Source organism: Symphodus melops, assembly GCF_947650265.1.
Source record: "Symphodus melops genome assembly, chromosome: 7".
In the NCBI taxonomy this organism is placed as follows: Eukaryota; Metazoa; Chordata; class Actinopteri; order Labriformes; family Labridae; genus Symphodus; species Symphodus melops.
The window spans coordinates 22,644,338-22,672,082 of NC_136697.1; the positions used below are offsets into that span (position 1 = coordinate 22,644,338).

General features: G+C 40.8%; 1 protein-coding gene across 1 annotated transcript in view; it reads right to left on the reverse strand.

Moving 5' to 3' along the window:
* LOC306827211 (receptor-type tyrosine-protein phosphatase mu) overlaps positions 1-27,745 on the reverse strand; it is a 149,685-nt gene that overhangs the window by 33,216 nt on the left and 88,724 nt on the right. The window contains exons 12-19 of the mRNA XM_079348881.1: positions 18,780-19,053; positions 16,785-16,821; positions 15,173-15,247; positions 13,577-13,712; positions 12,235-12,264; positions 3,998-4,275; positions 1,676-1,756; positions 881-990 (exon numbers count right to left, since the gene is read on the reverse strand). Of these exons, the coding sequence (XP_079205007.1) occupies positions 881-990; positions 1,676-1,756; positions 3,998-4,275; positions 12,235-12,264; positions 13,577-13,712; positions 15,173-15,247; positions 16,785-16,821; positions 18,780-19,053 (1,021 nt within the window). The remainder of the gene's footprint in view (positions 1-880; positions 991-1,675; positions 1,757-3,997; positions 4,276-12,234; positions 12,265-13,576; positions 13,713-15,172; positions 15,248-16,784; positions 16,822-18,779; positions 19,054-27,745) is intronic.

Sequence of the window (27,745 nt, forward strand, 5' to 3'; positions counted from 1 at the left end):
GGTACAAAAAAGCATCTTCAAATTGAAGCTGATGCACTTTGGGCTAAACAGCATACGCCATGAAAGGCCGAGAATAATTAAAAGGCAGAAGAAAAAAAAAATTGCTGTTTTAAAAATTATTTTTACTTTTTCTCTGAACTAGATGAATAAAACTAGATGAAAAAAAATTAAAACAAAACAAGTAGGTCATTAGCAGTTAGCCAAAGGCAGAGCGAGCGACATTAAAAAGAATAATAGAAAAGGTTGTTGTTTTGGAGGGTGGGAGGGGAGTTAAATGTGTTGTGAAAGGAGAGGGGAGGGAGGGGAGGGCAGCACAGCTAATGCAAGACTTTAGATGTTCAGACCGAACGCATCCCGCTATTGAAATGTTTTGGTGAGTGGGGCGATAAGAGAGAGTGTTTTTTTTTTGTTTTTTTTAGCCTCCCTCGAACATTGGTAAGTTTCTGTTCGTGTCTCAGTGCAGCTGCTACAGTATGGCTTCAGCACGCTGTAGCTTCGGCGCCGGGGCAACCTGCCCCCTCCCCCAGTCCCCCCCCCCCCCCCCCCCCCCTCATTTGACACTCCCCCACATCCAGTCCACATGTCTGTCCATGCATATGAGAGGTCAAACATGTATGTGACATCACACGCACGACACGCAATGCGGATGGGATGGAGTGAAGCCAGCCTCAGCCCAGGAGAGCCCCACGATTGACAGGGAGGGAGAGGGGAGGAAGGAGGAGGAGGGCGGGGGACGAGGGGAGGAGAAGCAGCAGGCAGGTATGAAGGTGAGGAAGCCATTTTTAGTAAAAATAAAACAAAACAAACAAACAAAAAAAAAAACAATGGGAGAAAAATCTGTGCTTGTCCTCACAATTTAATCTTCAAAAACAACATCTTATGACTGTGGTACACAGTAATATAACTTCATGTACAAATAAGAGTAAATACTGAGCAGTAATGGGAAAAGAAAATGTTTCTCACCTAATATAGCAGTTGGCACAAAGGGATCTGTTCATACCCCCAAAACAAGTGCAGAAGTTGAAGGAGGAAAGAGAGTTGCAGTAAATAAAAAAAGCACAGAAGAAAAGATACAACAATAACAGACTGGTCTTTGGTTTCTTGCCAAACAGCATATCAAAAAAAACTTATCATGATTTCCAGAAAGCTAATTATACTGTAAGTTTGGCTGATTAGAGACTAGCTTCTCTTCACTCCATCTAATCAATGAGCTGTAATCTGATGACACAAGACATACAACTATGCATATCATTTGGAGAAATTGAAGTTATAATTGAACAACTAAATTCCATCTTGGCAAAGTGAAAGAAAAAAGGTTTTTTTTTTCCTAAGCAGAGATGTAGCAGAGTGTAAACCCATCTGAAGTTAATTTATCTACCTTCTCATTTGTGAAATTGTTTCATCATTTAAAAAGCAAACATTAACTTTATGATCATCTCACACTTTGCTGTATTCCTTAGTCTGTAATAATTTACATAACGAAGCCTTACCAAAAACATTGATCCAATTAATATCTGTTTTGAAAACATTGCATCCCAACACTCCGGCAGGTGTTTTTGATGACTGAATTTCACACCTTCTGCTTTCACTTAGTATCACTGCTTATGTACAGTAGTAAGCTCTTCTCTGTTGACAAACAGGATTAGCAGGAGGGGAAAACAGTGTGTGTGTTTACCTGGGTAGTAGGAGTTGGTGGGGATAGATGAACTGAGAGTGTTGGCTTTAGGCAGGGTGAAGGAGGACGGTGATGAACCAGCTGGAGGGTGGACAAAAAGAAGACAACACAAGTCAATCAGAAACACTTCACATGGTTCAGTAGAGGGAGTAATCGTCACAATTTTTACTGGAGTAAAAATAGTCCCACAGTGATTAAAAAGACATGAATATATCTTAGTGTCAGAATCACACTTAACCCCCCAGAGTCTATATTGTTGTTTTTCTAACTTTGGGTTTGCCAACTTTCTATGCATTTAATTGTGTTTTACACTTTATTTTCGTATCATTCATAAGCACAAACTCCATTAATTTATTCTGAACGACAATAACAGAAGGGACAAAGCTGCCAAAAAAACAACTACTCAGAGACAACAGAGACGAGGATGAAAATGTGAAAATCTTAAGTTGGAGTTGGTACAAAAAAGTATAATACAATAAAAACAACAAACGATACACACTATACACATCATTGTAAAGAAGTAGTTCTATCCCAATTTTCTATTTAAATATATGTTTAAAATTTGATGACATTTAAAATGAAAAAAAAACCCCAAAACTGTTAAACTGATTCAAACAATCACATATGATTTCAATAATCACAACTATTCTAATCAACCAATCACTTGAGCAACTAATCCTTCAGCACAAAAATATATAATGATCTCATACAGGTTAGCATTCTGAGGGCAATCATGTCATTCACATGTGTTCTTATATACAAATATGGTCAAATCCACAGCTAAAATATAGCATTAGAAAGAAAGCAGAGCTGGCCCCTTAAGACATAGTAGAGGGTGAGTTTATATATATAGTTTATATATATATATATATATATATATATATATATATATATATATATATATATATATATAATGTATAATGTGTGAGTAGTCTTAACAGAATAAAGCTCGTCACGCACAATCAACAGACTCAGCTGCCATGCTGTTGGGTTTTTGGTTTATTGGCACAGTATGTTCAGGTTTATAATCTGTCAGCCATGATGTTTTGCACCACAAAATAACACGGCTGACAGTCATGTAAGGTCAAGGAGCCCATCGAGGGAGCTTAGGTGCAGTGTTGAGGGCATTAAACTGATAGGCAAAGTAAAAAAAGTAATGCATTTAAATGATTCCTGCTGGCAGACAGAGGTCCAGTCACACTAACAGACAGTTAATCAAGGTCAGAGCATCTTTGGGGCTCATCCCCTGCCGGGGTGTGGAGACAGAAGCTGCTGTGCAGTTTTAATCTGATGGTTTTGACTGGGATTATACCAGGTCAAGTCCTGGGTGCAGACTTAGCTCAGCTGTCCATCAACAAAGTATTAAGTTTAACCTGGGACAGAGAAAATTAATAGGTTATCACAGCAGGGCACATCTAGTCCGTGTTGTAGGTCTCCTTCGTGATTTAGAAACAGAACAGTCCTGGGTTAAGGACCTCATGACTGACTGTTTCGCCTTTGAGACTCCTTCGAGACTCCTTCGAGACTATTCACCTTTCATCTATTAACTTTTACACTTAGTACATTCAATGAAGAATAATTCAAGAATGGTGTTTGAGAGAATGTCTATAAAGGCTACAACAAAGGCTGTAGGGCTTGTGAAGAAGGATGAATCTCACATTAAAGAAGAGAAATCTGACAATCTTCATACAAAAATCACTGAAGTGTCTTACTTCAAATGGAAGCACATTTTCTTTCAACTGTTTGGAAGGAGCTGCTTCTTTTTTGACCATGTGTCATCACTGGTATAACTACACATAGTTTTCAAAAGCAACAAAATGACTGTTAAATCCTTTGCTCACAGTGGTTAGAAGGCAAAAGCTGATAAAGACACATTAAGACAGTTTTTCATTAAAAATCAATTTACCTCATCAAGAAGTGCTACTGGATGTGGTAAATGATACAGAAGAAAAATACACTTTTTTTTTGATTGGCCCACAATTACAGAGAATATTTACAGGTCAAAATAAATGTGTTTTTGTTATTACTTTAAGCAATGTATTTTAGGATATTTTCACATAACAAATGTGGATTTAATTCCAAGGTTGAGTCTTGGGATGATTGTGTTCCTGCTTCCACAGTTTTCTCACATTTTTAAGCTGTCCCCAGATGAAAATTTCCAGTGCAGCCAAGACTGATTTCCTTCTCACCTGACCACACCAAATAAATTGCTTCCACCCTGCTCACTGCGTGTGTGTGTATGTGTGTGTGTGTAGGTGTGTGTGTGTGTGTGTGCATGCAACTGTAAAAGGCAGGTAGGCTGATGCAGGCTGCACATCTTACCTCGCCCGTTCAGAGTCATGGCACACTCGCTGCGTGCGTTGAGTGTGAGTGCACACTCGCTGCGGCCGTTGAGTGTGAGCGCGCACTCGCTGCGGCCGTTGAGTGTGAGCGCGCACTCGCTGCGGGTGTTCAGCGTGTGGTTGTGTGTGTCCATGAAAGACAGAGCCTCGTCACAGTTGGTGCCCTGCTCGGTGTAGCTCTTGTCCATGGAGTTGACCATCACAGTCATCTCTTGGCGGGTGCTGTTTAGTGTCTCCTTACGCTTCTTGGCCAATTTCCTTTAAGGGAGGGGTACATAAAAACAAACAATAAGGCAAGCACAACAATGACTGTGTTTGAATTGATCTGATATGATGTTGTTAGCAATGACTCATAGATGTAATGAGATATGGCTGAGTATAATATAATAAAACCTAATGTTCCCCTGTGGTGTGGTCACATTAGGTTTTATTAGGCTCCAGATGCTTTTTCAAGCAGTGACATAGAAATCATTCAGAATATGGAAAGGTGTGACACCATAACCCAAATACATCAGTGGGTCTGATGATTTAAAATTAGATATAGTATTAGGGGGTGGAAGAATCACAGTTGTGAACAATGAACTGAAACCGTCAACCTGCTTCTATTGACCTACTTTGAGTTGACGTGCTGTAGCCTACACGCAATCTGTTCCTGATCAAACACCATTAAAGTATTGTGCATGGCGTGAGCTCATACATACTTGCTCAAATGCACCTGCGTACTCGCATTTATTCCACACTGTTTCTTCTTATGTAAACACGGTTGCTGAGCTCAGATGTCACCTGTTGATGACATTGTGTTTTTAATGGACTACGAAGCTCCTTCAGTGAGAAACTAGTGAGGCCTGAATGTTCCAACGACTCAGGATGTCCTTTGTTCCTGCAGCTGCCCGATACTCAAAAGAACCTTTTTTAATTGTGATTTTTGACTTATGGCAAAATGGTTTCAATATTGTTTGTTAATTTATTTACTTTTTGTATACTGTAATTGTACTGTCGATTAATATTTGAGGTGTGAATGAAATGACCAGATGGAAAATGGTTTTTCTCGCTGGGATCAAAAAAGTTTTGTCATGTAACAACAATCCAACGGTCACCAGCTTGTTTTATAGTGGCCAAGGTGCCAGAGCAACCTTTCTATTATGCAGGGAGCCATAGTAAGTCTCCTCGCATAGCCTTGAACTGTTATGTGGAGTACCTCAAGGCTTTGCCCTTGTTGCCCGCCAATTCTCCACCCATGTTCTTCTGCAATTGACTATTATTCAGACCCGCTATGTCACGTTGAATTTTTTTTGCAGATGACACCCAGCTGATCCTCCGCACGCAGCTGAATGTCTGTTATATAAGACGTTTGCCAAACAACTAAAACCTTATGTACAAAAACGTTGACATTCATCCTTGAAAATGCTGTGTAGTATGAAAGACACTCGAATACTGATGCCAAATCTTCATATACATTTTTGAGAATTTATTATCAACAAGCATCAATCAGTGTTTATTTGTATAACGCCAATTTATAACAAATGTTATCCCTATATATTATTTACAAAGACCAACATTAATTCATCGTTGGCATTCATCGTTTTTCACCAGGCTTAAACCTCAGCAGAACAAGACTCATGTTAAACAGCCGTCCAGCTAAACTCTGTGGCATGGAGGGAGATGCAGAAAGATAGAGACACATAGAGACAAACAGAGCAATAGATTTAGATCATTCATGTGAAAATAAATGTGTTCTGTCTTAAAAAAAATAATTTTATATCAGCATAAAAATGTCAATTTAGGAATCATTAGCAGTAACCACAACTCATTTATATATTTGCTTTAACAATAAATATAAATGCAACACATGGAACATTTAACAGATATGAAAAGTGAAGTGTGGAGTCTATACTAGGTTTCTACCATTATAGAAATTTCTGACACTGCAAACGTTCTTGGCTCAGAATCCCTGAAGCCCAGCATGCCGTTCTGAAACTGACCTTAGACCTCTCAAAGAAAAGAGCAACATGCATAGTAATAGTTCCCCAATGCTGATAAATAATGCATCATATCGCCACTCAGAGGAGTGAACCCTCCTATCTATAATTCCACAGTAGATGCATTACAGAAAAGCGGTTAACAGCTTGAGCTGAAGCATACTGTAGATTGATCTGATGCCTGCCACTGCTCTGTTGCTGCAGGAGAGCGAGCGGTGTAAGAATTAACTATGGCAGCCCTCACACTGATCCTCGCACTTTGTTACTCTCTGTGTGACCCCCTCTGCCTATTTGAATTGCAGTCTCTCTCACGGACAACTGCTGTCTAATGATGCACTCCTGCTGCTTTGTTTTCGCAAATCTCCTCTGTTTATTCAATTTTGTCGCTGTCTCGTGCCATATGGCAACAAGCCCCCGCTGCCTTCAAACAGTCATTTGCTCTGAAGGCCCCGACATGAGGCAAATAGTGGATCCGTTCTTCAGAAAGCAAAGTGACAAAGTAGTGACATCTTCATCTGCCGGACCCACTTCTTGTCTTTAATCTGCAATTAGAGTCGGGAACAAAATGGCAATCTTGTCTCTTTTTTCTGTTATAGCTTCATATTGTAATAGCACTGAGGAGGGGAGGGGGAGCTGTATATACCCCAGGCAATATCAAGAATGATTCGGCACTGTGTGAGCTCATGGAAGAGGCTATTAGGAGCTGCAATCATCCAGGTTTTAAGACTGTATCGCTGTTCTTATTTCTGCTAAATCTTGGATTTCCGCTTGCCTGGCCTGAGCAATGGTAGAAGCCCAAGCGTCGATTATAAACGAGGCTGCACGGACGCTAGTGCCAAAATGAGGAAAGCACCAGCAATACTAGGATGTTTGCTCGGCACCGTGGGTGTTAGATGAAGATTAATTGGCACGCTATTCTCTCCTCATTTGTAACATGGGAAAATTTAATGATAGATGACTATATCACAGGATCTAATATGCCGGCAGAGATAGTGCGAGAAAGTGTACAGTAGAGTGTTTTTGGATGTTGATGACATAGCTAATTTATCATATTCCACAATAGTTAGCTGCACTGGGAAAGATCTCAACAAACGATGCATGGGACTCGTTGCTTGCAGTTAAAAGCACACTTATTTTTGAACATCACTGAATGTGCACATGAGGAAGATGATAGAGAAAGATGGCAGAGGTGTTTGTAGTAGTAAAGACCGAGCAAACACTGGAGGTGACTCTATTAGGCAACTCTCATTAGAAAGATAGTCTGCAGTTCAGCACATGACAGGCCTGGAAAATCTTGGATCTCAGTGAGCAGAGCAGCTCCTAACTCCATGACTTCAGCTACAACAAAGGGGACGCTGCACGGATTGAATGTCTGCATGTGTTTGCCAGAATGTCTGTTCTGTGGGAGGTGACACTGCTGCAACTTCTAAGACAAGACCTTCAAAACCTCCAGCTCAGCATGGTAGGCCTCATTTCAGCAGTGAAGCAGTCTAAACCTTGTGACATTGGGACAAAGACGGCTTCATTAGACGAAGCACACACATGTGCAGGGCAAGGGTGTGTGTGTGTGTGTGTGTGTGTGTGTGTGTGTGTGTATTAAATGACAGACATACAGCTGAGAGGGGAAACAGAAGTGTCTTTGATTAACCCAGTAGGGGCATTTCTGTTGTTGTTTGCACTGCGCCTCATTTGAAACACCTTTTACACATTCTTATGTGACAATCCATCCGTCATACAGTATGTCCATATATCTATTCTTCTGTTTGAATACTGAGAACAGAAAATTGGACTATTTCTGAGCAGACGCTATTCAGTGATGCACAATACTGTTCATCTGCTTACTTGATTGCTTTATTGATTCTGTAAAAACTGTCTTTTTTTTGTGCAAATAATAAAATAAAGAATGTCCTTCATAGTGTTTTTGGCTTCTTGTCATTCCAAGCACAGCATTGAATTGTATGAAAGAAATGCAGTAACGGGAGTAGCCTTGTGCTTTCAGGAGTTTGCAAAAAAGTTATAATGTTGACGAGAAAACGTAAGTCCTTGACAGCATGTTATTGCAAATAACATTTACCATTACCTTTATTTTGATAGAAATTTCCACCACACTTTGTGTTTTTTAGTGTACCATTTGACAGTTATTGTGCCTTGAAGTTTTTTTGCTTTTTTTTTGGGGGGGGGACAAATTCTGGTAAAAGTCTGTGTGGTGTCTTTGGTTTACTATGATTTAAATGAGGTAATAAAATTATCCTTACAGCTTGATTGACAAAACAAACAATCTTGTCTGACTGATAAAATCTTGACCCCAGTCTCCCTTTTTTCTCTGTCAATAAAACCCCCTTTATTTTCGAACAAAAATTAGTCTTCAAGTGACTTCTCCAAAAAAGCAATGACACCGTCTGTCCTCAGTCGGCACATGTTGCATGTAGTTAAGTAAGCCGCTGTATTTTGTCAAACTGCGACGGACAGATGGTTTTGTCTAGGACACATCATTTTAAAGTATATTCATTTAAACTCTGTCACTCCATGCCTGACATCCGCTCGCCCTGCTTGAGCTGCTCGTCCTCTTCCCCCCTCCTCATCAACATTCAGAGCTCGCAGCCGCAAAAAAAAAATCTGTGAGACTTGTACCAATTAATGTGATTCTTGCTGCGTGTTCAGCTTGTAAGGTTTAATGAAGGTGTTTGCCCTGAGCACATTGTGTTATACATGCTACGTTTAGTAGGACTCCCATTCTGACACTGAGTACAGGGAAGGTGATTATGAAAAGTCAGATGTATAGAGGATGATTATTCAAATGTCTCTGTGTGTTTTCAGTGAAGAGGAAGCCATTAAGCAGTAAATTACAAATACTAAAAGTGGCTGCTTCTATGAACTCAATTCTCTGTCTCTCCTCTTCATGTAGCACATAACAGTTTGATAAATGACATACGGGTTGGACAACTCAATGTTTGTACTCATCATGTATAATGATATTTATTATTCATGCTATATGTGACTACCTGCCAGATGGAAATGAAACATGTCAGTCCAGATTGAAATATTTTTTTAGTTATTTCTGAATAATTAAACGCCTTCTGCTGTGTTATCCAAACAGGATGGAGATGAAGTCACTAAATGTTTACAAAGACGGGAGTAAAATCAAGGCAGTGTCCTTTTTGGGATTGCTTTGGATTTAATGCCCAAAGGATTTGAAAAGGACATTGACTAAATATCAGCATAAATCTATCTTATCTAAGGCTGAAATATGAATTGATTTATCATTATGTCGAAATTTACAAGTCCGATCATGAGTCAAGTTGGTGGAGCACACTTCCATCCTGGCAGATGAGTCACAAAGTGAAAGTGTAAATGTGCTCTTATCTGACATACCTGCTGCATGATGGATGAATCAAACTCTCAGGGGAGTAAAGACCTGATCACAACCCTTGCCCTATATCCCAATTGATCTCCCTCTCTCGTCCCCAGCAGCATCAGGCACAGCGGCCAGTATACGGCCACCTGATTAAAGGACGGCCGTATATTTGATCACACATGTAACCGCATCCTTAATGAGCGCTCTCACTGAAGTTGTGTTGTGTGTGAGCCCCCGCAGTCACCTCTGGCAGTACACCTAAAGTGCATATTTTGGCGAATGCAGGATGTTCTCATGCCTTTAAAGACTTTGATGAAAGCATGAGAGCATTAATGGGGTTCATCAATCATAGAGGTGTTGTAATCTTATAGCTGGCAACAAGGCTGTCGTTAGAACTGGAGATGAGCGCTTGAGTGAACACTCAGGAGGAGAGCATCTTGAGAAGGCCTGTAATTCATTTGACAATGTAAATTTTGGGTATATGCTTACATATTTGCTTTTGAGATGCACGTTGACATCCTGAGAGTAGTACATGGAGACTTAATGTCAAGCTGAAGGAAAACATCTATGGTGAAACGGGATCTTTTCAGCACCTCGAGGTGCAAATCAGGTTCTTTCCAGTTAGCTAACATGCTACCCTCACATGCATTTCTTCCTGAAATTTATCACATATAACAGATATGGAAAGAAGCTGGAGGATGAGCTGTGTTACTGAATTGTACACAATGCCAATTACTAATGATACAAAGCAGTAGCAACTGTTTCTGCCGATTTAAAGGCCTAGTGGCTGTATAACCCCCTTATAGTCACTGAGGTCATTGAAGAAAAAGTGACAGAGGTGAAAATAATGTGTAACACTCTCCATAATACTCATGCAGATAAAATAATGAGCTTGCAGTGTGTCAGAGATGGTAACATCGACTACAAACAGCAACAGAAGAGGAAAAGAACGTGAAAGCCACCTCACTTGTTTCAGTGATCCTCGCGATGAAAATGAACAATAACAAAAAAAAAACACCCTCAAGTGCTCAGGTCTTATTTATTCCTATGTTTCATAAGCGTGTCGTTATCTATTAGTCGTTGCTGCTGTCATGGCACATTTCCCAACGGGGATCATTAATCCCTCATTGGATCTCACCTGTATATTGTGCTGTTATCTTGGCAGCTTTAGAGAGGAGTCACAACATTCGCAGCCAACTCTTTGCCTACTTTTTACAAATCTCAACAGTAAACCCACAAATCATTTTGACACCAGACTTTAGAAATAAGTCTATGTGGCGCTGCTGGTGTCAAAAATACATACGTTTTTGATGTGACTTCCTGAAGTCTTGATAGTATATAAGCTTAAACTTGTCAATCAACGCAAACAGGCCTCCCAACTTAGTTTTCTATTAGCTGTGATTCCAAAATAAATTGCACTGAAAATAATCATCATGTCACATGATTAAAAAATGTCTTGTTTTATTGAGGAAATCTTGCTATTGTAAACACAACTGTCTTCTTTGTCTCCACCTGCGTACAAATCCATGCCGGCATGTCACAACTGAAAAAGACAAAAACAACAAAACTGATGTTTTGATTGTTTTACTGACAACCTCGTCTCTCCCTGTTTAGCTCGGCCAATCTGTGTGAGCGGCTTTTATGCCACCACTCTTCTAAGTCACCGGGGCTTTCCATTCAAGACAGCTGTGATCTAATATGAGTGACACGCGCAGTCGTATTATCTCCAGGTGTATTCTGAGATGTTCTTTGATGTGAGGCAGCCTCCATTCTGTCCTCTGATCACAGCCATCTCAAGACAGATTAGTCGGCATCCATCACAAAGACCTTACAGAGGGAGCCTGTGAGCTCCAGTGGGGAAGGCAGAGCTGCAGAATAAGCTTCTTTACCATTCAGAGGTGTGATTTGAAATCATCTGTTATATTAAGAGCGACTAAGGCAGCACTGCGGCTATTGTTTCATGCTGTTGGAGACAGCTAAATAGAAGGGAGGTTGTTCTGTGATCACGTCAGCTTGTTAGGTAGCAATGCCAGCTTAAGACGCAACTCCACCATCACCAGGGAATCAATGGGATGGACGTGCATTAACCCAAAAAACATATTTGGAAAGAATAAGGGGGTAAAAAGCTTGAGATCTGAGATGGATTTATAAAGCAGTGAAAAGATGAGTAGGGGGCAGATGGAAACCTGTTATGATCACATGCAAATGGAGCCATATAAGCAGCATCCAAATGTTAGCTCATGCTGACATTTATTTTATTTTATTTTTTTGCAATAGCAGTAAATACTGTCAATTCCACATATAGATATTGACAGTATTTTGCAGGCTGGAAAAACAAGTGTATAAAATGTGAAATATTTGGCCTGGCTCATTGAGGTGCTAAAGCAGCAACTAAAGCAGTGATGCTCTGTGATAGGCACTTCAAAAAAGCTAACTTTGACAAGTCAACAGAGATGAAATCATTGGAGGCAAATGAAAAATTCACACTCAGTAAAAATGCAGCAGCTCCTGCATTGATTTTTTTCCCCTTTCGCTAGATGATTTTGGCAGTCGTACAATCATTAAGGCATTTTAGTTCATCGTTTGATAAACAAACTCCTTAAAAGCTGAGCGAAAATTATTTCTGCAACCGTCTTAAAGTCAGGTTTAATTCATGGGGGTGTTGCTGCGTCTGTGTGCTTTCATCAGAAGCCGTGCCAATGTGACATTCAGTGTGATGCGGAGATGCATCGGAGTGGCGTCCTCCGCTCCTCCAGCAGAGATTACAGTTGGGCCTCTGTAATAGCTCCAGGCAGGAGGAGGATGACATGGCTGTTTGCATGCATGGGAAACAGCGTGTGGGTGAGAAGCATGGCACTAACATTACACAAAGTGGTTACTTACAGGTAGTAAGTGTAGGAGTGATAGGTTCTTCTGCCGATTGGGGTGGTGGTAGGATTTAAGCAGTGGAGGAGGTGGGAGGGGATGGAATGAAAAGGAAAGAAAAAGTAAAAATATATTAATGTTTGAAAAAAGAGTCGAAATGAACAAAATCAGATATGGTGGCATACGTGGAGGTAAACTAGTGATCATGAGGGCACAGGTGATCGCTTGGAGTCATGTCATGCTTGCGAAGGGGGGGGCGAAGGCCTTCGTACAGTTACATACAGTAGAAAGTGTCTAATTAAATGTGATGGCAGCCCCCTCCTTTGACGAACACACAATTTTATACACCTATAAAAAAAAATATCTGACCTTCAAGGTGGAAACTTAATGAGTAGTTTGGATGTCTAAACACAACTCTCATTCCCTGCTGGTTACTGCAAATCACTCAAAATTCAACCAATGAAGTCATCTCCATCTCTGGTTTGATTAAGGCTAATTGAAAACAATTCCATTACTGTGTGCTGATTTTCACACCTACCCACTCTGCTACACAGACATGGATGTGGAAAAGGAATAATTTGATATTACAGGCAAAAATAAACATGGAACACTGAGATGATATCAGTACACATCTTCCCACTCAGCGTCATCTACTTTATTTACAGCGCTGACCTTTACTGTGTCATTTAAAGCAGGCTGTCTAACAATAACAAAGAAAGTACAATAAAGTACAACTAATTCTAAGTTTCATCCATGAACTTTATTTTTTAACTTTTTTGCCTCACAATCAAGATATTTAAGAAAACCAGCTTGCAACCCACCGGAGAAATCTGTGCAGACACGGACAGTGTTTTATTTGAGGTCTTGCTGTGGACAAAAGGGGGGTTGATATTTGCTGAGCTTTAGCTCTCCTGATTGCTGGGATATGTACAGAGGACTTCTCTCCAGTATGGGGTCCGGGGCTAATGTAAACTTAGCCTTCCGCTACACGACCATCCTCTTTCCTTTTGAGCCTTTCATCATTTTTTCTTTCTTATCTGCTCGCTGCTTCTCCCCATTACCACAGGCCTCCTATTCCCATTCCAATGTCACTGAAGCTCTGCACATTTGTTTGAGGGTGCCGTGAACAGATTAATTTTTCATGGCACACTCTATCTCATGGCTGTAAACAGCCTTAATGGGGCGTATCAACATAATCAAATCAATTATTTACTATGACACTGACAATGTTACCGATTCAGGGAGAAATATACAAACTGGTGAAAACAGAAACTACTCATTTGTTAGTGTTCAGCTATTAAGTTGAACCTCTTCCACAAATCTGAAGTAGTACTTCAGTGAGTCAGAAAGCAAAGCTTACCTTTTCTTCATGAGGAGAACCACTCCCAGAAAGATGATGACGAAGAGGAGGATTCCGGCGATCACACCAGCGATCTTCACCGTGTGGTCCGTTTGTTTCTCTGGCTCCACCGCGTCAGGTTTGTGAGTGGCTGCTCCTGAAAGACATCACAATAAATAAAGATCAAACAAGGAATGAGTAAAATTAATCAGGCAGACTTGTGAACCGAATCTATTGACTGTATTCTCTTGTTCAACAGGAGTCAAACCGGGAAGTGCACATCCATACTTTCAGAATTCCCTCACATTGATTCGTCGGTGTGGAGGCTGATTAATCAATCCTCTGATATTCTGTGGCATTTTCTGCAGCGTAACTATCGATGCACATTAAATGGCCCAGTGTAATGTTTGTTTGGAGTGTATGTGGAAGACTCCACCTTTAGCTCCGACCTCAGTGGACAGCAGCGCTCCGCGGATCAAGCTGCACTGAGGGAGATAAGTGTGCCTCATCTTTTACCCTTGGTTAATCATGTTTGGGGCAAATGGTTGTAGAGGGGCTGCTGAAAAATGGAGGATGCAAGGCGAGAAAGATAATACCCCGAGAAGATTAAAAAAAAAAAAAAAGCCTGAAATAACCAAAACCTTTAATATCAGCTCAGGACGAGATAGCCAAATGACGAAAGACAGAAAGAAAAGGACGTGGGTGAAGGGGGGGCTCCTTGTTTTAAGAGCATGTGCTCCCTGTGGAAATGATAAGAAGCACACGGAGGAAAGCAACGCAGCTGGAATGACAACTGTCCACCTGAACAACACCATTATTCCTTGTCACCAGGGGTAAATTTAGAGTGATAAATTGTTATGTCAGACAAATCTGTTAGAGTGTGTTTCCTTCTCTCCTCAGCGTTGCCATTTTCTCTCCCTATCAAAAAGGTAAATATCTTTCCCAGCTTGGTCTGACATATTGTTCTTTCAACAGCCGGAACTTATTTACATGCAAGTTTATAAGGCAGAGCTGTGGAGGATTTCCAGGCTGGTGACATATTAACAATCCTGTCTGGGCCGATGGAGCTGATTTAGTCCCAATATACTGTCACAAGCTAATCTTACAGAAAAGCTTTTACTGACAAATCCCTGTTTGAGCTTTGAGTGCCGTATGTCTGCTACCACAAGTCAATATTCTTCAATTCTAGCCTGGAAGAACTTGAGATTCACACATAAATCTCGAAACCTTGGTGAGTTTTAATAGTTAGTCTTGAAACTTCAGCATCTTTTTGTGTGTTTACAGTTGTCACAGCAGCAGAAAACAACTCTTAATCTCCCAGCGATAATGAGAAATATTCATGAAGGGGGATTAACTCCTGCCAAAAATCTCCATTACTGACACATCAAATAACAATCGCACCTGAAACAGGGCTTTCATGTCCAGTAATGCTGAGAGGATGAAGGTGGAAGACAATGTTTGTGAGTCTTTGATTTGATCATGCTGTTTCTATGCAAACAGAACAACAATAAGCATAACCACACACACACGCTACTTTTTTTTTCCTGTTGAGAGAATCTTCAGTATGGATAGAACCAAGTTAGTGGTCAGACATTAAGCAACAGCTACAGATCTGACCTGTTAGTTGGTTGTCGCCGGCCGCTGGGGCGATGCGGAGGTACGGGGTTGTGAGCTGAGTCACAAGTATGGCAGCTGAGCGGAGTCATTCCATCCAGGATTGCATGCAGTTGAGACAGATGGAGACAGAGGAGAGAGAAAGAGAGAGAGGCCACACTGAAGCAGAAAACGGCCAAACCAACAGTTTCAATCATCATGCAACACTGAGGCAGAGAAAGACTTCCATTGCGGTATAAAAAATCATCACACAACTTGCTTCTCAAAGTCAAGACCAGCAATCATTTCACACAGGTTAGCTTTGTGAGCCTAATGTTGAGCGTTTAAATGCGCCCTTTCATCTGATAAATTGCTCGTATGGTCGTTCTACTTCAAGTATGCGCTATTTAACTTCAGCTGACTGAGCTATGAGGATGGACGTATCTGGAAGCAGCAATAAGAAATCCATATTGGGGGCTGCATGCAAACTCCACAATATACAAGATTGTCTGGGCTTGTGACAGGACCGCCCACGGCCCAGAACCGAGTGTGACTAGGGCTCCCTCTGGCCTTATCAATTCTGCTCCCAGATCAATGGCGCTTAGACTTCATCACCTTTAATGTGTGGAGCAGGACGTACAGACAGCATAGCTAAGTACCTACAGACCTGAGTGGGCACACAGGCAGACTGTGAATCGTGAAAAAAACAACCAGGTTCTAGGTCAATGTATCGACTAAAGACCTGTGAAGACCAAATGAAAGCATGTTTGTCTTTTAGAACACTTGAAACGAATCAGACTTTCAAAATAAAATACTTTACCTATTGTATAGGACTATTGTCAATTTGTGATTTTTTTCAGTGACTTTTGTATTTATTGAGAGATCACAACCTTTAAAAATAATGCAGCAATAGAACCTTTATCAACTAGGATAAAGAGCTTGTGCTTGTGAATTATTATTATTATTATTCATTATTCATTTTAAGCAGTATAAAGAAACATCCTGTCTATGCAGTAACATTCAGAGAAGGACTCGCAGGGAGTTAGGGTATGATAGGGGGTGAATATTTCCTAACTTAGTGCTCATACATGGCTTTATTGAATGCATATAACAGGGATCATTTAAAGCTCCTGTGAGACCTTTTTTTGTTTGAGTAGATTTTGGTGCCTCCTGTGCACAAAGTAGTACAACTTATTTCTGCTCTCTGCTTTCATCTTGCACATGTAGGTACTGTGGTGTGGTTTTTGTATGTGTATAATATGTACAGCAAGCAAAGGCAGCATGCTGACAATCACTTCATCTGACAACTACCCCTCGTCAGCGCTTTCAGGCATCAAAAATAACTGTATAGAGATAATCAATCTAGTCACTGATGGTTTTGTATTTGCTTTTCTAGGCAAATACAAAACCATTATAAACTTTACTCAGTTTCATTGCCAACTCAAACCTTCTCACAGGAGCTTTAATGATGTACACCTGAAAAACCTTAATGCAAATTTTCCCCTGGTGGGATAATAAGAAATCTGAAAATAAATTAGATTGGAATAATAGTCCAAAAAAACATTATGGATTTTGTTAGTTCTTAGTAATGATATGCAAGTGACAACAAAATCTTCCCATTCTGGTCTCTTCGTACCTTTAGTGGCTACTCGAACACAGTCGATTTTGGTCTCCTGTATAAAGAAGATAAATCAAAGAAGGAAAGGAAAAAATAAAAAAGGAAAAAAAAGACAAAGAGAGATCAGTATGACCCACATGTATGGACATCACACATGCACACGAATCCCACATTTACAGCAAGCAACAACACCTATCTAGGAACTTGTGTTTACAACAAAACAGCTCGGCCAGTTCCTCGCCGTCCCCTATCATCTGTTGAGCTCAATGACTGTGACACAAAACGCAGTTGGGCGAGAGGGCCGACAGCACAGATTAGCGGTGCTGAGCTGCTGATTTGTCAGCCAACAGCGATCTGTCGGCAGCCTGCAGCTCAAGGTGGTCAGCCACTGTGGAGAAAGCAGAGCCCTGTGACAGGCGACACCAACCCAGCATGCGGAGCTCCAAAATGACACATCAGGGAGCCTTACTGAATATGTAATGGAGTTTTAGCTATGACAACAGCCTTCAACACACACAGAGGAGAAAAAAAAAAAACCTGCTCTCGCTGTTCGTGGAGAAGTTTGTTGTCAACAATGGTCTGTTGAACAGGAAAAAGGACAGAGACAGGAACAGGGAGGCAATGAGTAATACAACACAAAAGACAAGAGTGCTGTGTCCCTGTGTTTGACCTGGCCAAGCTGTCCAATGAGCTGGGAGCAGCACATAAGGTTGAGGCCATGAGAGACACAATGACGAGAAAAAGAAGAAAAATATTCATAATTCATGCCATCCTGGGTGCACGTCTATTCACATTACTGCAGCTTTTAAGCTGTCAGATGGGCCCTTTGTTAAACGCAACATTACAGCAACTTATATTAGTATTTCTTTTCAAAAGAGCACGGGAAAAAAATCCTAGGTATGGATGGCACTCACCTGTTCTAAGTGCTAATTTTGTTTCAGAGGCCCAAACAAATCACTCCAACATCATTAGACATTAATTAAAGCTTGCAGTGCCATCCATTGACAGTGACGGCTTAATGAAAGGGAGAGCTTTTGGCTATTGTGAATAATCATTGAATATAAAAATGTCAGAAATGTCTCCATCTCAGAGAGCGATAGCTTTGCTTTGTCAACAAGGGATGCTTTCATTTTTGTGTGTTAAAAAAAAAAAGAAGAGTGCCATCATAACGCTCACACAGTCACCCTGGAAAGTTTCACAGCCTCATGCTGTATTCTCGAGAGCAGGCTTGCTAATTGAATTCAGCTCTGCCACACGTGTTGTTTCTATTGCCTCCTAAAAGACGTGCTGGTGTTTCTCAAGGAGGCTGTTTATGTTGTTTCTCATTCAGGACCACAATCGGTGAAGGCCCTCGAAGTCGCCATCGAGCTGTCTGTCGTGACTCGGAGGGGAAAGATGGCCCTGCCAAGTGTCGTTTGATGACAGAGGCTGTGACCTGTGCGATCGGTAACCCTGTTGTTGTTGCTTGCCGCCCACACTTACAGCCGATGGGATGACTGGCTCTCTTAAATGTAGTTGATCAAAGGCTTGTCTGGCCTTTTGCGTGAAGCTCTATCGGAAAAGGCAAGGAGAACAGAGAAGCAGTAATGGAGGGAGAGAGCATGTCAGCGCATACAGCTCTGCATTCCACGCCTGACCCCGCTGTAGCCTATTAAGACTGCAGACAGTGCTGCGGGTTCTCCATGGCAGAGCACTGACACATCTATCAGAGGCCAGATGCAATTGTGCTGCTGTGTGCATGTGTCTGCCTCTGTGAGCAGTCACTGTGTAGAGTCAGGGACTTCCATACTCAGCCACTTCAGTCCTTCTAAGTCACCTTGTCAATCAATCTGTCCGTTTGTCATCTTCATTAAACCTTACGTAATGTTTTGCATTGTCTCATGTGGGATATGTACACGGTATAATAAGAATTAGTCAGGTCTGGAAAAAAAAGCTCAGTTTGGTGTAGCCTAGCTTTCATGTAACTTGAAATAGATAGTGAACAAATTAAAATAAACCTTCTGAAACACCCACCCCATTGGCTGTGCTGACAGCCTGGTAGTAGATACTGTAGCTTTTTTGTGGTAACAGAGGAGCGTTCCAGTATCCGTTGTAGGTCTTGTTGTCTCCCACAGTGAAGGGTTGTGGCGAGTGGATGCCGCCGGCAGGGAACTGAGCAGTGAAGTAGTACTGGGAGTTGAGGAGAGTGGCGTTCTGGAAGTGGATGGGCACTGGATAGCAGCGCAGGATTTCTGCCGTGCCTCGTGCTCTGCGTGGACGCTCCTCCTCCACCACCACCTGGTACGCACTGCAAACACAAGACACAAACAGAAATAACAGACTCTGTCGGGCCAAATAGGCACCCACAGAAAAATGTTGGCAATACAGGAAATGTTGGTTAGTACTACAATTTGTTAAAAAAAAAAAACCTCTTAATGAATGGCACAGAAAAGAATGTCAAAGCTCCAAATCTCAGAGTACACTGAGTCTATTCTTGGCTGTAAGTAAGATATTTTTTTCAACATAATTTTATTCCTAAAATATTAGATTTTCTGCTTTAGTTTAAACTTTCCTTCCACCCAAGGGTTTCCTTTTCAACACATCTTTGTGCAACACATTTTTTTGATTGAACCTTTCCTATCGAGAAAAGTTCTAAAAACACTGACTTATTTCAAATGTATTTCTTTTGGTGTTTATCACTAAGAATATGGGGTAAAGATCATGGGGTCAAAAAGTAAAAAAAAAGAAAATAGTAAGAATGTGAAACTCATACCAAAAATATCACAAGATATTTTCAGCATAAGAACTGAGCAAACTGAACAGTTAAAAATAAAGAAAGTGAAAACAGTGTATTCACAAAGATCTACATTCCAGCTACCATTTTTTCTCAGTGATTCTCAGCAGGAAAAGGTTAGCATCAAGCGGTGGCACGAAACAGGGTCTAACGTTATTAGCATTTTCATTATTCAACATCGGAAAAGGTTAACGGCTCTTTCCATTTCCTCTGTGTCCGAGCCTTGTGTTTGGTTAGATCAAAAACTGCAGGCCTCTGTGCCTCTGACAGAGATGTCATTGTCTCTGAACCGGCCACTTAGCTAGAGAGGGAGACTGACTGTCTTATAGACGTTCAAGTTAGTATTCATCTCGCATCCACCTGTTAAATCTATTGAGTGGCTGAGTGACAAAGAGTCTGTTTACAGCTGCCATGGAGAATAACCAGCCATGATCAGGGACCAGTGTTCCATTTCCAGAGTCGGGCAAACAACAAGTTATTATTACGGATGAAGGAGGTAAGCTACACTGCTCAGTTAACGAATGCATGAAAACTGCATGAATGAAAAAAGACTCTGACACGCTCTGGTTCTAGTCAAGCTCATTTCAGAGTTCAGCTTTCTCACATTCAGAGAAAGTGAATGATGATTGTACATTTGACACTATTTTTGGCTGAATTTCACACTCAGCCCTATTTACTGTTATCGATGATGTGCAACATTTCTGTTCATGGGTATTGTCAGCATCGGTGCACCAAGTGGGAACATCCAGTGTTGAACAATGAAGTCAATGCAGAAATGCACTGGAGGCAGCGAACAAAAACCAAGGAACAATCATTACAGGAGACCAAGATGTTACATTTTACAGCGTACAAAAAAAACACTTTGGCCTCTAACTTATCTGTAAAAATTGCACACAGAGAAATTTGACATAACTCATCCGTTTTGACATTAAGACTTAGAGTTGTGTATTAATTTGCATTCTTGCAAATGGCTGAAATGACAGATGAGTTTGTTGTGCCTGTTTGCCGACAGGCTTATGGCCCACCTCAGTTCTACTTCCTTGCTTTTTTATAGATTCATAGAAAGTTAGGAGGAGAAAGCATTTCCAACGTGCAGAATGTCATCGTTAGGCTTCAAAACATAATTTCATAAACCGATAGGTGAGAACCTTGACAACATTAACATGTTTTATACAGTCTATGTGCTGCAGAATACATTTCCTGCTTCAGCCTAGGAGAGCTTTAAATATCACCAATTGGGAAACGACACAGCCAACCAGTCCTGTAAGAATAGTTCATGGTGTACAGATTTACATGACATTGGGATCTTGCTACTCATGTTTTCAGTTACTTCTAGTATTAAAATGTGTTTCTTTTTGTCATACTCAGTGACGGATTGGATGGAAACAAACAGGTGTAAAAAGTGAATAAATGTTAATAGAACCTTTGTATTCTTCCTTGGAAAATATCCTTGGAGCATTTAGAATAACTTTGTTGCCTATTCTGCGGCTTCTTGTAGATAGTGTTTAGAGCACACCAATGTACCTAGTATGGAGATCTTTCTTTAGAAGTGCTTTTATACTGTGTCTGTAAACAACCACTTCAGTTATTGTTCAACTGAACCATTCAATAAAGTACACCACAAGAACATAAAATGGGTCAGACCACGGAGGATGGAAAGCTCAGACGACCCTGAACATTTTCCCTTAGCCCACATTATTAGAACAACAGGAAGAGAAAAATATCATTGTCAGAAAAAATGTGCACCGTAGTGGCTGTTCTCTTAAGCTGAATAGTTGCAGTACAAACAGCCCTGGAGATGATCAATTGTTCCCTGCGGTTGGTACTGGATGATTAAGTGTCCCCTTGTGTGTACAGCATGTGCTCTTTAACCCTCCAGTTTATCATAAGGTGCTTGCAGTGTCATTAGAAAATCCCCCTTTGCTCTTAGTGGGTGTGTCCTAATTCCTCAGAGTACTTGTATTTAGTGCCGGGTTGGGAGGTGATGAAATATCTAATCCTGCGGAGAGTCTGCAGCAGAAATCAGCCTTTAATTACTGTCCCCTATTGAGAGCAGAGGTCAAAGGTCAGGAGGAGACAGCACATGAGAGCCCCTTAAGTAGCTGCAGAGCGGTAGAGAAATGAGTGATGAGGCTGCTGTGGGGGCTTCGGCCAAAACACTGTAGATCTGCTGTGAGCGATGATGGGACTATAGAGTATTTAAAAAGTAATACCTGCTGTCAATCAAATTACAGAAACCCTAAAGTTTGACAGATAGACAGACAGATACAGTAACTATTCTAAAGGATATATCCCTAGTTTTCTATTTTAGAAAAAAACTCTTTCTAGTAAAAATTGTAGAGGGAAGCATACAGTAAGGATGGCTGGCTGGATGGGTAAGTGAACGGAAGGATATATCCTTTATATATTTTAGAAAACCGCTCAATGGATGGATGAACTGACGGTTGGATGGGTTTGCTGATGGATCGATGGTCAGATGCATTGTTGGATGGATGGATGGATGGATGGAAGGATGCATAGATAAATGGATGGAGGATGGATGGATAAATGGATGGAGGATGGATGGATTAATGGATGGATAGATGGATCAGTGAGTGGGATAGTTGATGATTGGATGAATGGATATGGACAGACCTACTGTACTGTATGTAATGACCCATATATCATTTCCGAATACTAAAGAAAATCGAGTCTATTTGACATTGCTGTACACCCTCAGAGCTTTCCAATACAGCACTTTATATTCCAAATCAATCTGCACAAAAGTGAAGTAAAAACAAAAGCTGCCTCCTCCCAGGTGGCTCCTTATGATATGATGATGTGGCTGTGCCATGACTGCATGATAGACACAGTGTGAATAGGACTTTCTTTCCTCAGGCAAAATACCAAGTGCCATAGGCTATGAGGCTCGGAGGGTAAGAACTCTTGTAAAGTGGAAATCTAAACCACTGCTTCTCTTACACAAGATATTCACCGCGGCAAGAAACTGAAACAAGCACGCAATAAATTTGCAATTTAATGAAAATGTTTTCTTCATCTTTGTAAGTGATAGCGACAATAATACCCACTTTACTGGATTCACTTGGAGCGTTTTTCAGTGCTAACTTGTAGTACGCTTATAAAATATTTAAGGAAGCAACACTCCTAGGGGTTTGACAAATATACTATTTTCACCTTTCATTGCTTCGATCAACATAAAAGTCCGACAAGGATTTCATGTTTGCAATTCAAATTTGCAATTATTCCGTTTTTTATTATCTATAATTACAGCTGTCATGTCAATGTTCCTCGAGCAGCTGACACCTTGGCACCTCATGCTGCGTACACAGATTACATTCTGAGGCATTTTGACATGCCAGAGTCATTCAGTCATAATTTGATATAGAATGACATGAATGAATAGAACAACAAACATCAAATACACAACTATAGATTTACAGCTCAATAAATAATGTATCCAGATTGACAGTAATCATTTTATGATGTACACAGTACCGGTAATTAAATCACGTGAAAATACCTCATCACAGGTAAAGGTTTTGTACGGTTCAATATCTTACTAAACTCAAAGCTTCGGTGAGGATATTTTGTTTTGTGGTGATTTTGGCAGACAAACCTTTCATCTCTTTGCTGATCGTGTCCTCTATATGTGTGTAAGCAGTGTTTTCTCACGAAAATCTCATTCTACTGTCTTTTAACAGTTAAATATGTCACTCACTGACACGTGTTGGCATGGACTATATAAATGCTCCATGTATGTAGAAACAATCTATCTTGTTAGTGATGGACACATTGGGGGTCAATTAGAAACATCAGAATGTGTTTCACTCAAACACACATTGTGTGTTGTGTGTGCAGCTTTAAATTTGCAACAAAAATGTACTCTGAGAAGTGTGTCTCGTTTAGAGTTAACCATCTCATTAAATGGAACTTAAATGGTTTAGTTAATTGAGGTGAAACTATGTTTAACTTTTTACTGGCTTCTTAGCACACATTGTTAGTTTTACTGACTACATCAACCACAGCTTTACATAGTAAAGGTAAAGTAGGAAGCACACCAAATCCTTGTAATTATGTCAAATTGAGCTATACACATTAAAGAAAAGGTAAGTGTTTGACTCTACAGCAGGGACTTTCTGTACGGTCAAATATCGATACCCAGATAAACGTGACCAAGAAGCTTCACTCCTGAGCAAATCCATGGTGCTGCTAGGCAAGGGATGAACAAATACAGTAAGTAACCCGCTCTGGTAAAACAAAAACAAAACCTTAAAAAACATTCAGAACACAGGAACCTAATGAGAAGAAACCCCCTGCTTACACCGTGTCTTTGGGAAAGGTGCATGATTGTGCTTAATTCCAAAACTGCAGAAATTCCTAACTGTTGTCCCTGATCAGATGATTGGGAGGGAGGGAGAGAGAGAGAGAGAGAGAGAGAGAGAGAGAGAGAGAGAGAGAGAGAGAGAGAGAGAGAGAGAGAGAGAAGAATAAAGAGAGAAGCGGTATTAGAAGAATGGTATGAGCTGTTAAAAGTGTTCTGCCAGAGGGGCCAGCAGGGCAGACCTGTATTCCTGCAGTAGCCGTGCAACCTGAGCTGACACCAATTAGGCCTCCTCCAGCATCGCTGCCCGATAGATCTGCTCTGACGCCACGTGACGCCAACCAATTATGGCGGATTGACTTGGAATCGACTGGATTGTGACCTGAAACTCAGATTTATTTTTCATGTGGGCAGATAGGGGGAGAACTCCCGGCTGTTTGAGGAGATGAGGGAAGGGGTACAGGGAGCATTTCAATCACTGTCTCTCTCTCTTAAATGCTAATCGGCTTGCTCTGTGTGCCTATGAGTCTGATTTAGGAGCAGTTGTAAGTAACACACTTCTCCTGACCCAGCATCCTTCCTCCACGCGCCTGTCTCCTCACTCTTTATATTTCCCTTGTGTCCATAAAGCTGTAAAGCAAACAAATTAGAAGGTGCAGTAGATTACATTTGCCATTCAATCGTAAAAAGCATTGAGTTGTGTCACGTTTAGGCACAGCTATTAGCGTTTGTTACGCCATGATCAAAGAAAGTTAGTGCTTATTTTAGGACTGTAGAAAATCACTTAACTGATTTCAGGCTACGGTTGAGCTCAGATAATCTGATGCTACAGGGTACAAACTACACTGAAATTCAGTACACTCAATATGCTATAACATCTTAAACTGCTGTTTTTTTTATTCTTCTTGTGTTTAATGTATGTGTGTGCAAGCTTGCTCAAGGCAAAGGTTATGGCAGCAAAAGAGAGAAGGGCTGATTTAGTGGTGTGTTTGATAAGGAAAGCATCTTAAATCATTTATTTCTGCAGAAGCATGTGAGCATTTATTTTGATGCAATGAATTGAGGAGGCGTATTCTGGCTCGGACGAAGGGCCATTGCAAACATTAGTTAAACACGACATGACTGATCGACAGTTCACTAATCCTCTTAAAGGAACAGTGTCCCCTCTGGTAAAAATTGTTCCCGGCTACGCGTGTCGTCCCCAGAGATTAGAAGCCAAATCCAAGTTGGAAATGTTATACCGATTAGCAATTACACAAATATGGAAAATAGACTGCCTCCGTCAGCAGTGACAGCCTCTCTGCCTCCATCTATCGTAAATATGATTTGACTTCCGCATGACTGCCGGATGCTGAAGTGAAACGGACATTTGTCATCTGCTATGCCCTGATTTTTTTATGAACCGGCGCTATCTCGTGATCTTCCAGTACCCTCTCCTTCCTGTATTACAGCAAAACATCTGCTGTTTGAAACTCAAATGTCTGCGGCTCTATTACGTCCCAAACCCAATCAGCGCGCAAGACTGCCTGATCAAATCAAGCCTCATGCTGATCTGCTCTGTAGCGGTGCAGATCAGTCTTTCTCCCTTGTCAAATCCCTATTTCAGAGGAGCTTTAAAACTGATTTCGTAAAGTGTTCAATCTCAAAATGAGCTGCCCACCACTCTCGTGAAGTGATGGCTACTCTTATAGCGTGAGCGGCATCACAAAATTAAATCTAACTGTGGTGTGGAGAGTTTAAGTCCTGACTTGACAAACTGCTAACTCTTCAATAGCCCGCCTGTGTCAGCCATGTTTCCAAGATTTTTGGCTCTTTCCAGGTCATGGAACATTTAGGGAAACATTTCTTTTTATGTGCATCAACTGTCACTTAGTCATGCACCTCAGCCCTCTCATCGAAAAGAGATTAGAGTTGTTGTTATTTTTCTGAGCTGGGGAAATTCAGATGACTAAATTTATCGTTACGGGCCAGCCAGCAGATCCCAACACGCTGCATAACTCATCTCCTGGAAGCCACTTTATAGTCACCTTACATTCTCAAAGGAATCATGTGTCACGTCAGGTGGAGGTGGAAAACACCTTCAAAAGGCCTGCCAGTATCACTTCTTAGGCCTGCATCATAATCTCTCCTCTTTGCTGCCCTCGCCACCTCCTTTCAGTTTCTTTTTTTTTTTCTCCCACTTATGAGGTGTGCACACATGAAGGCAGTATATACTGGCCTTAAAGTCCTGTGAGATTTAAGAAAAGTGAGGAGGTAGGGAAATAAAGTATGTACCTGAAAACCCCAGAAGTTTAGATGCGGAGAAGCTCGTCTGTGATCAAAGGATGCTGCAATTAGTTTTGAGGTGTAGTTGTGCCATGTACTGAACTCCAATGATAAATGCTGATGAATTTTTTAAGGATTATCTTGTGAGTCTCATTAGATATATATGACCTTCAAAACTATAAAAAAAACCAACACATTTCTCTCTTTTTTCCCCAGTAATAAATACCACTTAAAAGGATTATATTTAGGATTAAACTGTAAATAATTAGTGCCGATCGGTCCCATCTTATTCTCACAGAACAAAGTCTCGAATCTAAGTTTATGTCTCCAAAGACAAATCCTTTTCATCTGGTGGCGAGGTGAGCATGCCTTCCAACGGTAAACAAAAGACGAGCCCGGCATGCTAATTAAAAGAAGCCCAGATTCACACCACACTGTTAATTATAATTAGGGTTTTGTAATTAGCCCACTAAAAGAATGGCAGCCTGAGTAAGGCCTTCTGAATTGTACCTGGGAGGAGATTAAAAAGCGTTCCCTCTGTCTTTCCTGCTCAGGCCTCTCCATGTGGCACTGAAGCATTAATCTGGGCAGCTGCACATACGGTAAACATGAGCTGACAAGCCTGACTAAGGATCTCCAGGCTGTAATCTTTAAAGGACTCCGATGAGTTGATAGTGTTAAATTGAGTTTTACAGCGAGCACCAGTGTTTATCACTCCTCATAAGAAGAAGGTTAACCCACTGTCTCAGGGTGTCGGGGGGACAAACGTCTGGAGGCCTGTGACATAAACATCATAATAACCAAAGCAGATTTTTTAGCCCTTTGTTTGACATTTGAGCAGACTCCCAGGAAACTGATGACCCAGGAAGAATGGAAAAACTTACCTCAACCCCTGATTTATGGTACATAAATTGACATGTTCTGTTAACACTTAGGCAAGGAGTTAATCTATGAGATTTAACTAAATTAAAACATTTGAATTAAAATATCACTTTCTGACGACTAAAGATTGCATCAGAAGATTTTTTGGAATTTGTTATTCGTGCAGAGATATTGGTAGATTGATACCAAACTCATACAAATGTCCTTTATAGTGTATGCAGCTGAAACCCCACTAAAGCTGCGGTGAGTGTTTAGATCACATTCCTGATCAAGTTTGTTCACCTACTAAAAATACATAATCAAAAGATTACAGATAGATTTCTCTGAATTCTGTGAACAAATCAAATGTTCTTCCCTTTAAAACCAAATGCATTGTGTGCATGGATAAGCTAAGCTAGCACAAATATTTGTACTATCACCCATCCTTTAACCTTCAAATGTTTGCAGCACACAGCTAAGATTCATTAGTTATTTATCCAGAAACACTGTCATAGATTTTTGCGTCTCTGGCTGTTTCCCCATCTCCATGTTAACGTTTAAATTAGGTGCAATGTCGAATTTAAGCGGCACTTTGGGTGCTCAGCAAAGAATTATTATTTAATTTTTTTTCAGTAAAGGATATTTGCCTCAACACAGCATATTGTCTGAATAGTATGGCTTATTAGTGAAGGTTACAACACATGATCAAGGGAGCCTTGTTTCTACCAGATGTCCCCAGTGGCCTTAGGTAAACCGAAA